This window comes from Falco peregrinus, chromosome 4 (genome assembly GCF_023634155.1).
Source record: "Falco peregrinus isolate bFalPer1 chromosome 4, bFalPer1.pri, whole genome shotgun sequence".
NCBI classification, from domain to species: Eukaryota; Metazoa; Chordata; class Aves; order Falconiformes; family Falconidae; genus Falco; species Falco peregrinus.
In genome coordinates, this window is record NC_073724.1 from 119,041,352 (window position 1) to 119,053,792 (window position 12,441).

A 12,441-nucleotide genomic window follows, 5' to 3' on the forward strand; every position below is an offset into this window, starting at 1 on the left:
TGAATTCCACAGGTGTTAACACTTTATATCTGAAAAAAAAAATCAAGCTTTGCCTCCAGAGCACACACCCTGCTTGTTAGGAGAAGTTATAGACTGTATCTTTTTCCTACACTAACACATTGTGCCATGCCTTGATAACAGACTTCCCACTTTCCTATCTCTTTCAATTTCAAAATGTAGTGCTTATATATACTACAAAGCAGTTTAAGTTGGCAAATCACACGTGTTTATGTCAGCTTAACTATATCAGGAATTCATTTTCCTTTTGATTACTCAACTTTGGTTCTATTTTAAAACACTTCTTTTTAAAAAGCTTAGCAGGCTGAAGAGTTAATGCACAGAAATGATGACAGCTACATAGTACACAAGTGATCTAACATGCAGAACATACTTGCAGGGGGTGATACCCAAAATTACTTTGGAGAAGTGACTCTAAGCACAGCTGGTGATGCCACTTCTCTTATTCCACCCAACCACATTGTTCACTCCACCTCATCTGCTCCAAACTCTCTGCACCAGAGCAAGCAGCACGGCCTCCAGTGCTACCTGGTCTGAAGCTGCAAGTACAGTGATCAGTACAGGCTGGAAAGCCAAGATCTGCTCCTCCGCTGAGCAAGTTCATATTGGCCTTTGCTGAGCAGTACAGATTGCTTACAGGGCAAGGATAGGCAGACTTTCATCTGAATGAAAGGATGACTGTTATTACAGCTAATCCAGTCTCATTTCAACCTATTTTATCTTGGCATGGGTGATAGGAAAGGAAAAAAAGAAAGTCTTCCAACAAGTTTGCAAAAAACATATGTAAATTCCCCAATTCTAAATGACCTGGCTAGGTATTAGCCCACTGCTACACTAGGAGACTTTCAGGAATGAAACCTTTCCTAAAAGCTTTTGGCTGTGCGCAGCTGGAGAAGGTACTTTGTGGTTTTTCAGGTGCAGTCCCTTCCTCTTAACATTAAAATGAATGCTTGGCACTTTACAAGATGAGGACTCAACTCTGGCTTCAACCTGTGCTCTTTCAAGAACACTTTTCCCCATGCAGTTAAATTGGCCACAAATTCAGACAGTGCATTCTTTCTGAACTGTATGTTTTATGATCTTAGTTTAGGGGCCTCATAAAAGATGTAGTGTGCAAGCCACAGTATCCTACACTCAAAGGGTCATAACCACTGCATCTACACCGATACCCACAGAACTCTTAAAGACACTTCTGCTCAGTAGTGTTTATTGCCAAAACAAATTTCTAGTCCTAACATTTCTGCCGTTCAACTTCCCATGGAAAAGTTTAATAGTTTCTATTATAAAGTTGATTTTCTCACATGCTTGATAGCCTAACAGAGCCAGAAACTGAACATCTTGCCTCATTTCACAGTTAAAAGCTGAATTTCGGTTCAGTTTCTTCCATATGGCCCTAGTACATAAGCATTCAACTTTTAGTCCATTCAGCTATTAGAAAGGTATCAATCTGCCTGCAACTAAAATACATCAAGAAGTATTTTGCTTTTCTTCTGTGCTTCCACGAATGTTACTTACCTCGGGCATTAGACAAGCAACTGAACCAAAAAGCACCATTCCCACCAGAGCAGCACTGGCTGATCAACAGCTCCAGCACCTTACATAAAGCACGTAAATGTTGCCTGCCCCCATGTGGACACATCAACTCCGCACACACGAAAGGAAGGCTAAAATCCAAGTTACTCGCTTGGATCTGTACTGCGTTGATGTGAAAACAAACATCCTTTGGAGAGCTGACAAAAGATTGAGTGATTTTTTTTGGTGTCAAATAGCAATGTTCCTCTGTTGCTAATGACTGTCAGATGATAGCAGAGCTATTCTTTGGCTAAAGCTGAGCAAATCATGCCAATGTGAATAGGAGTATCAGTCTAACATCACTCAAAAGACGTCTGACAAAACAAATCAAGGCCGGATCAGAAGAGAAGCCTTGCCTTGTGAGGTGATTGTGAGCACACATTCAGCCGGAACAGAAAAAAAAAAACCCAACCAATCTTACCACATGTGGTGTAACAAATCAAAAAGATTTCACAAAACCTGGAAGTGATGACTGGGAAGGTATGCTCTGACTGCCACCAACCGCAGAGCCTCCCTGACAAACACCAGCAATCAGCTGGGGTAAGAGTAGACATATTCACTCCTTAGCTTGGCTCTAGGAAATCAGAGAGCCATGTGACAGCCCAAACTGTTTGGTACCCAGTTTTGCAAGTCTCCCTCCAAGACCCAGTAATTTAGACAAGGACAGAACACCACTGTTTCCAAGGCACTGTCCACTAAAGCCAGATGGAAGTTGTAGCCAACATCACAGCAACAACAAAGCCAAAAGGGGTCCTGCAGTGATCATAGTTCAGGCCTGTGGTTCTGCGGTGAAGCTGGACTGAGACTCAGAATAAGACATCCAGAAGATCAAGAGACAAATTAAACTTCCACTTCCTTCAGTGGCTGACCAAAATACCACATCATCATTTGATACTCAGAGTTGCAAATAAATTGATTGTCCCATGCGAGAAAATAGCTGCAGTAAATCCCCTTCTGACTGGGTCCAGAAGAAACCAGCTCTACAGCTACAATTATTTCCTCTCCAAGCAACTGTGCAACTGGAAGAGCAACAGCGCCTGCCAAGTATCATGCAAGAGACAACTTCTTGAATACCTAAAGGAACTGGAAGTTTCATGGTCAAGGTGGTCACACTCTCTTCAAAAGCTACACATCATATAAGCATGGGTTAGAAATAATGACCAATACAGAAAAAAACCCCCATGTAATATTAACTTGTATACAGCTTCAGGCCAGGTAATCTCCAGTAGTGACACTGTGTGTGCTCATTAAAGACTCACCTCAAGAAAGAAGGTCACTAAAATAAGATCATCTCTTCATATGTAATGAAGAGTCTACACTGAAGTCAGGCCCAAGCATTCCCAGGCTCTGGGAATGAAGGAAAGAGACAGCAAAACAGCTGGTAAAGCAGCAATAGAGCTTCTTCCTTTCTACAGGCCTGAGATTTGAAACTCAAAGCCACTGCACTCTCATCCCCACACACCCTAAGATTAAAGAAAAAAAAAAAAAAAAAATCAAAGAGCCAAGAGCAAAAAACCCTGGAGTGCCAAGACCACTGCTCAAGGACTTGTGAGAGCTCACCTTCGCAAGGTCCGTGTCTGTGCCCTAGCTGAGCTGCACGCGTTGGATGTTCAGTGACAAGAACTCAAGGATGCTAGCTTGCCCACGCTGTGTAAAGTTTTGCTTATCACCCACAAAAAAAACCCCTCACAACGCTTCAGTGAGCTCCTGATATACATTCACTGTAGCAGGAAGTTTTCACAGTGTAATCTCAACACCTGTGCTGTGAAAACCAATGCAAGAGTTGATTTCATTCCCCTACTACTTAAAGCCTCATCTTCCTCAGATACTCCACACACATCCGTAACATAGCAGTTGCAGTTTGTGGGGCCAGCCACCTCCTCAATGATCTCCCAGAGCCTAATGCTTTTGAGAGCTGAGCAATTCATTCCCATTTTTAGCAATGGCATTTAGGAATGACAGTGACTTTTTTTTGTTGTTGATATTATTGGACATAAGTCACTAATTTCCCTTTGAAAAAAATAACGCATTTGTATGTTTGCTAGAGTCAGAGCTGAAATCTTAACTGACAATTTATGGTCTTACCTAACGTTATCCAACTTTAAAAGCTGCTTTGTGAACTTCATGAGGTATTCAATTTTACAAATAGAAAATATGGGGATTGAAACAATTTGTGCTCACATACAGATGGAAGTTATTACGAACTCTCGGAATTAACACACATTGTTTTGACTTCGGAATGTAACAGCAAAGCAAGTTTCTCCAAATAAATGCTCTACCAAGCTAGCACTGAGCTGCTTCTAATTCCAGCTGAATTCTCTTGAGTGCAAGATGTGGTTTTCATTGTTATTATCCTGCTGTTTTACAAAACAGTACCACTTTATCTCCAGAAGAGTTTTTATTTCAGTAATTTTACTTAATATCAACTCAGTCTCACTTCTTCCCACTCACGTTTCTCCTTGCTGCCAGAACTCTGGGTAATTGTGAAAGGGAAAAAAAAAGAAAAAAAAAAGGCCAAACCCCAGAAATATAAAAATCTGTGAAAGCCGGGAAGCTTATACAAATCCTTTCAAGTATTTCTTTGATACAGGTTTTTCTGGGCTCTTTGTTTCTCACCCACAGTGATCAAGACTTGCACGAATGATTCAAGTAAGGTGATGGAGACCTAAGCTCTTTTCTTAACCCTCCAGCAGAGTCAGCACTGTTCCTCCTAGACACCTCCAAACTTCCCACAGCACCCGGAGGGAATTAAGCAAGTGATCTGCACTTATTCACAACAGAATAATTTGCAGGACCGGTTCTTTGAATTAAGGCAAACACCTTTGGGCCTTAAAAGGATACCCTCACACGTTGTGACAGTCCAGAGATAAGAAAGATGCAGCTCATTCTCAAGCCAAACATAATTATTTTCACACATTCACATGAAGTATATCTGGAAGCTTCTCTCAAAGCAGCCTTAAGATCTTCAAAAAGCTACTTATGGGCTCCTTCGAACTTGAGATACTCCGTGATTCTAAATTCAACAGTTCCAGTCTTCAAAGGAACACTCAAAAGGATTCAATCTCAGGTTTTTCAATCAAGTCAGTCCCTGAATACAGAAGTTCTGTGATTTATTTCTGCATGTTATCTACTGTTCTGCTTTCATGCTGCTTTTGCAACAGAATTTCCCCATGGCAGAACTATAAAAAGCTGCAATATTTGAACACATATCAAAACAAAGGTGACTACAACAGTTTATATGGACTTCAGTAACACTTTCCTGATTAAATAAGTAGTAGAAGCCCCCTAAAAAATCTGATTTACTTTTATTATGTTTTTATATTCAACAGCATACAATTTCAAGCATTAACATGTGAACCACTGGTGTTGTACGAACCACTTCAAAGTCTGGCCACTGACTACTCTAGCCTGTACTAGTTACAGCGATCATGTAACTTTGGAAGCTTTTTTTATACAAATACCTACTTAAAGTCTTCATTTACTTTTATGAGTTTAAACACATGCCAATGATTTCAGAAACCAACTGCAAGGATTTGGAAGGCAACACAGGTGAGTGACCATGTGTTCAACTGTTCATAGTTCTTTAGAAATTGGACAAGGACAAAATCAGAATGAAAGATTTCAGTAGGTTCAGCAGTGGTAACAACTCAGGTAACAGCTCAATGAGAAAAAACAGGAAAACAAGTGAAGTGATGACAGTTCCTATTAAAAAAAAATAGTACAGGCAGAAGCACCAACTAACCAGACTACAACAACTAGAAAGACTACAAACTTGGGCTCACTGAAGAGGTTCATAATCTCAATGAAGAAACACACACAGAGCACTTGCATCAAGTAACTGAACAGCAAACTCCAGAATAGGAACAAAAACATGAAAGGCTGAAAAGCAAAGCAAACAGCATCACAACTCACAAGTTGCAGAATGAACTAATGTATTTACTTAAGTAGAGATTAAACAAGCATTGATTTGATAGTAATGGAGAGAAAGCTATCAAAGCATTTGAAGGAAAGAGTATTTAATCCCTTTTTCTCACTAGTCTTCCCCATGAAAGTCAAGTGTGAACAGCTGGCTGCCATTATTAATACCAGCAACAAAGAGTCACAGTCTAAGTTATACTAACAGCTTAGTTAAGTGAATTTCCAAGATTAGCAGGACTTGATTAACTTCATCTTAAGATATTTTAGCCTTAAAGTAATTTCAGAGCCATTGGAGGTTATCTTCCAAAATATACTAAGCATGGGCAAGATACCAGAAGTCTGGAAAATGGTAAATGCTATCCAAGCTTGAAAAATAAACACCACAAAAAGACCCAGAAGCTTTACTTCAATTTGGGGTAGGGAGTGGGGGAAAAAAAAAGAACTGGGAAAAAAAACCCAAACAACTAAAAACTAAGCATTAAAAAAACCCTAGATTCTTCAAGAATAAAACTGTCAGACCAACCTAATTCCAAGCCTTACAAACAGGGTAGAAACTGAAATGTCGTATTCCTTTTGGAATTTAAATAAATCTCTTGGCACTTTATGGTCTAACATGTTCACAAGCATTCTGGGGAAATGGGATATTGACAAAGTATGAACAAATACAGAGCAAGTACATACTCTTTGGGTGAAAACCAATGGTTTACCGCTGTAAATGGAAGCACTAGTGAAGCTGAGAACCTAGACCCCACCTAAGTCTGGGCTTTACCTCAGTTCTATTCCATATTTTAATTAGGTAAGCTGGATAGAGAATAGCCTCAGATGCAGATAGCACAAAGCTGAGACTGAGCTCTCAATGTACCTTTCCCCATCCTCTAAAGTTACATCACCAAATCAGAAACATGACCAAGAACAAAAAAGTGCATCTTTAAGGATACATCCAAGGTACAGCATGTAAAACATGAATTAAATGAGTCACCCACGCAAATTCAGAATGAACTACTTTCTTGCTGTGCAGAAGAGACTTGGGATTGCTGGTTGCAATGATTTGTGAAAAATCACTGTCTTAGGTTGTTAAGAGTACAAACCTATTAGAACATAATGAACTGGGAGGGGGAAAATGACAACACCTGCGAAGCATTTCTGCCATCCTACTCAATGTTTTGAAGACAACAGCTCCACACTACATCCAACTTTGGGCACTGCACTTCAAGATAGATGTGCATTCAGATGGAGAACAACAGACAACAAGAACGCTCAGAAATTAAGAAGTGCGAGCCATGAGGTAACCCATTAGAAAGGAGAAGTAATCTTTCAATGCCTAGGTTTGCAAACAGGAAGAGACTTAAACAGATTATTATAGTAAGTGATTATGTGATTAAACAGAAGCAAGACAGAGTTGGATTAGATGTCAGAAAAGACTTTAATGGCCAAGACGCGCAAGCATTGGAACTAAGCAGTACCTAGATCACAGGTTTTCCTTCAGGGAAAGTTACACAAACATCTACCAGGGATAGCGTAAGAGCAGCTGACTCTGCCCTAGGGCTATTAAACAATCTAAATGGCTTCCCCAGGTCCCTTTCAGACCAGGTTTTTGAACATTTTCTGAATTCCATACCAAATGTGTTAGCAGCAGGTATTAGTGCCATCTCATATACAAGTTTGTAAACCTGTAACTCACATGCTTGCCAAAGTAAAGGATGATTTTTAAAATATATTAAGAGCAAGGAAGTAAGGATCATTAGAGGGCTGCTTCTTTTTTAATATCAAGTCATACACTTGCAAGACTTGATTTTCCAGCTTTTCATGTTTTCTTGTCATAAATACAGGGGTAGAATATTAGTTAAAGTAATAAAACAGCAAAATTAAAGGCAGCAATGAGAATGACACCAATGGATTCCCAAGTATGACAATAAAAATAACAGAAAACATTTACAATTTCCAAAACAATGTGTATAGAATCACAGCATTTACTATTTGAAAAGGAAGAGATCCATTATTAGCTGGTAAGCCCTTCTCTAAGCACCACAGAAGAAAATCTCAAGCACAAAGCTGTAAGGTCTAAGCAGAGACAATGATTTCAAGAACATCTCCACTAGCTCACAGATGTTCGCCATACAGAATAGCATCACTAGACAGCAGACGCAGACTCATGCTGTACTGGCACTAAGCAGACAGATATAAACAAAATAAAAATCTCAGTGTACCAACCTGTGCTATATTTTTGTTGAGAAGATACACTCCATATTCAAACTGAAGCTTCTCCCCTCCTTTTGGATATAAAGGAAATCTGATGGGAAAGAAGAAAAAAAAGGAAAAAAGCATTTAAGGTGAAAATACTCAGATGCTTAAATAAAGTTCAAAAATCCACAGACTTGTTTTCTGAGATGATAGATTTAAAAAAAAAAACCCTTGCTGACTTCTTCCACAAACCCCCTTCTACACAGTGTACTTAGGAAACCTCTACAACTCTAGTCAATCACCCTTTTAAAAACTTATATTGAAGTTCAGCTAATGAATTACATTTTCTAAAGTATTTTAGGTTTTTAAAAGATGCTTTATGACTGTCCCAGTACTGCAACATTCCTCTCAAAGTGAAGCATATTTTAAAGAAACATACAGCATAATACCAGATCGTACGTTATCCCTTTGTATTCAGCCATTCTCATTTGGTTAGCTCATTTCCAAATAAAAATAATCTTTGAAGAAAGATGTTCTCTCTTGACTGCTATTTTGTGATTGAAAAAGCAGCCATCTCTTCACACACAGAAGACGTTTGCAGGCTCAGTTACTACCATACCAGAACAACACTTAAGAGAGAGCCATTCAACAAGCTTCACATACACACCAAAGGCTTAAGACAGTTACAGCATTACAAGTCACTACAGCCCTTGCAAGTATTATACTCCTAATGCTTATTTCTCCTATTCAATAAATAAAGCATTTTTCACAATTTAAAATATCTAGTTGTATCAAGTAGCTTATAAGAAAGTAGCACCGCGTATTTCTGTCTTACCTGCTATATAAGATCACAGAACCAAAACTTTAGTCCCTAAAGTATTGAAACTCTTTGACAGTCTGCATTAAAGAACATAATTTTAGGCATATGTTCTAGGAATCTTGGCTGAAGCGAAGCAGTTCTCAATCAGTTTTAATATTTGTACATTGCATTCCTTGGGATTGTCTTTTGACTCTTCCTTACTACCAGAGGTCACTGTGGTCAATACAGTAATCTTAGTACAATCTAAAATTTATGTTTATAGGTACTACACCATGAAACTAGCTTTTGCCTTTTCACGAACCGTATGTTCTCTAGCCCCTAATCAAAATGCTGCGTGTATGATCTGCACAGACCCCACATTACATCAGAAACCAAAGCCTCTCTCAAATATAAGATAACAAATATAGGAGATCAGTATCTACTAGAAACAACACACATTCTGAAGGGGTGATTACGCTAAGTGTATTTTATCATCAGTCAGCCCCACAGTAAAGTACATTTGCAACTTTCAAGGAGAATTATATACTGCCATTAAAGCTAAAGGTTAACAGGTCATGATCACAGCAGATCAAATATTAAGACGACAGCGTCAAGTTTTATGCTACTTTCAAACTCAATAGGTCACTTCGAGTTGAGGAATATAAAAATCACAGCAAACAGTATATTTCTAGCTCACCTTGCTTAATAGATCTATAAATCCAACTAGTTCCCCATGCAAGAAAATAAAACCTTTCAAAATGAACACATGCTACAAAATTCCACAACGCATTATCCTAAGTGTAAAATACAAATCAAAAGGAATTCATTTCATTATCTACAATCACCCTACCCAAATAGAGCAGAATTTAGATATAAAGGATAACTTTACAATTAACAGTACAAAACTAACTCAAGCTTGACAATAAAAGCACCATTAGGAACACAAGCTATGTTTCACTACAAGATAGTATTTCATTAAGTCACTAGTAATGGGAACCATGTATTCTATTATGAGATACAGAGCTCTTCAATATATGCAGTATAGAAAAGAGGATAAAACCTGGTTTAGAGTTCTCTCTACCATCTCCCACACACAGTGTCTTTTAAGTGGTAAAGATAAAGTTTTTCTGTTCACCACGTCAGTCCTGCTTCTTGGCTAATATTCACGTTTTTGTCCTCTAGCTTCCATTAATTACTCTTGGAAAACTATAAACTACATACATCCTCGTGTCAGCTTTCATAACATAATCATTTACATGAAAGTACTGAAAAATGTTAGTGGATATTTTTGTGTATGCATGTTTCTGACTCAGAAAAATATTACTGACTTTTATGTCTGTTTGTTTCTGTGTTATCTCGGTTGCACATGAAGCCCGATCACAAGCAATAAGCTTAAGGCAGAGGAACCATAGCATATTCTATAGTGCTTCGTTGAATATAATTGAATGCAATTTTAGCTGCTGGCTCCCTACATGAAATTCTTCTTGCCTGCTCCTTAGAAAAGCACGACTGTAAGCAAAATCTCTCACTTTGGCACGCTGCAAAAAAGTTAAGTCTGCTGTGTAAGGTTTTAGTTATACTTGCTCAAAAAAATCTATTTGAAAACTACTATTTTAGTATCTTTTATAATCGCAAAGCACTTCATAAAATCCAAAATGGCTTCTGCCTGCCCATTCTACTCCAACACATACCTTCCTTGTTTCCATTCTTGCTGATACGTTTTGGGGGAAAAAAAATAATCAAGCAGGTCCTTTAAAGCAGAGCATAGATACTTACTTTAAGATAACACATTCAAAGGATGCATTTAGTGTGTGTGTGATACATTTAGTGAAAAGGAGGAAAAAAACCAAAAAAACCAAGCAAGCTACAGGTATCTGCTGTGTAATCACCACAAGGTAACTTCTCTCAGATGATCTTAAGTAGCAGGAAGCTTGTTCTGAGCATACTCAGAAGTTGAGCTCTGGTCCTCCTCACAGCAGTACACTTAGACACTGAGGAAACCATACACCTACTGTTAGCAGGCAGAAGTTTTGAACAAAACAGCTTTTACATACTGATGTTCAAAGTGCACCCTTAGAAAAATATGGTTATATTTACCTTATGACTATGGAATATTACTTTTCAATCGTGCCCAGACTTCTTGAAACACAGCCCTAATACACCCTGAGTTTACAGTAGATCGTCTGTTTCCGTATACAAAGAGCACACTGCTCAGATGGCATGCAGCAGCAGTAATTTTGACAGTGACTCCTAGGGAAGATCTTAGTTTAGAGAACATTACCTTGACATAAGAAAACCCCCACAACATTTAGTAAGTTATAACAGGTGAACCCCATTTGGGGTTGTTTCTGCACTGTACTTGCTTCACTTGGGAAATCAGTCAGCCATGATAAGAGCCTGTGCTGCGGAAAGCACAAAGACTAGTAGTGGTAAAGGGAATAAGCCAGTGGGCACACGGAAAGGCAGCTTTAGGATCCAAGACAATTGTGCCAAAGACGCTGAAATTAAACAAGCCCCACCGAATTCAGAAGGTAGAGAACACTAAGACTGATCCAAACTGTACATAAGACTGATTTTAACCAGATGGTCAATACGTGCCTTTAAGATCTAAGATAACATGAAGAGGATTCTCCATCTTAAAAGCTTACATTTGTTTTGGAAGTTTTATGTTTTGCTTATTTAATCCTGAAGGACTGTGACAAACAGGAAGTTTTCATTAATTTCTTTGAATCATGTGTTCTATTTTATAGGACTCCCTGAGATACAAGTCAGATGACCAGTGCTACCCAGCTGCACCACACTGTAGGAACAGAGGCAAATCCATAATAAACCACTTAACATACACACGTATGACACTTACACACATAGCTCACCTCCCCTTTCATGGCATTTGTTACTCTGGGCAAAAGTTGTGTTCTTCTACTTGTGGTATCACAATGACAGAACAGTTTATTCCATAGTGAACCAGAACATCATGCTTACAGCCTCAAAGCACACATGAGGCTTACACCAACACTAACATGTTCAAGATCCAAGTTTTCCCAGTCTCACAATAAGAGGTTTTGATCGCCATTTCTCATGTGCAACAGCAAAAATAACGAGAACAGAATTTAAACCATTGCAGTTACAAGGCCCTTCTAATCATCTCTGAATAATTTCATTTTAGCAGAGCTTAGAATAGAGATGGCAATGCAACTCACCCACCCCCACACCTTACCTCTCTCCCATCTCTCCTGCTTGGAGGGATCCCAAGAGCAAGCATCTCCTCTCTACCTGCAATCTTAATTCCAACAAGTCGATACCAACTGCTTTATTTCGACCTGTAACTTATTCCCTATTAATTATTGCCACACTTGCTAAGCCAACAATCAGCTGCTGGATAAAGAACTCTTAATCTTAAACCCCATCCAAGAAAAATTGGCATCAAAGTCAGACAGGAGAACATTATTAAAAGCTAGTCAAGAAACTCTCCTCTTCCATCAAAGACACCTAATATTCCTATCAGATACTACTCTTTGCACTCAAATCCCGAGTTTAACACAACTGGATGCCACTAACCATGAGCAGTTCTAAGAACAAAGAAGGGGGTTTTGAAGTATCTAGAGTAACTGATTTTCAGCCATTTACACATAAGGAGGTTTTGCTTACTCATTGCCCATCAGCAACAAGTATGAGCAGGTCAAGGCTTAGGGTACTGCTGATCTACATAACCAAATGTATCTACACGTAAGAAACTCAAATGCAACCAACAAATCAAAGCACACACTCAAGTATCAGAATACAGATTAGTGCAAGCCTAAGAGGAAGATACATACTCTAATTTGCTTGTAAACTGCCCAGGCAAACGGGTGGAAAAGGAAGAAATCCCAGCAAAAAAATGTTTTAAGTGTCAGCGTTGGTGTTATTTTACACTGTAGACTCCACGTGAAAGTTTTAGGGTACTAAACCTCATT

At 38.8% G+C, this 12,441-nt stretch overlaps 1 protein-coding gene across 4 annotated transcripts in view; it reads right to left on the bottom strand.

The window, feature by feature from the left end:
- UVRAG (UV radiation resistance associated) overlaps positions 1-12,441 on the bottom strand; it is a 100,319-nt gene that overhangs the window by 25,912 nt on the left and 61,966 nt on the right. For all 4 annotated transcript variants that reach the window (XR_008746849.1, XM_027777872.2, XM_013305704.3 and 1 more), the window contains one exon: positions 7,720-7,798. Coding sequence is in view for 3 of the 4 variants with exons in the window: in XM_027777872.2 (XP_027633673.2) it covers positions 7,720-7,798 (79 nt within the window). In the remaining variant the exon portion in view is untranslated. The remainder of the gene's footprint in view (positions 1-7,719; positions 7,799-12,441) is intronic.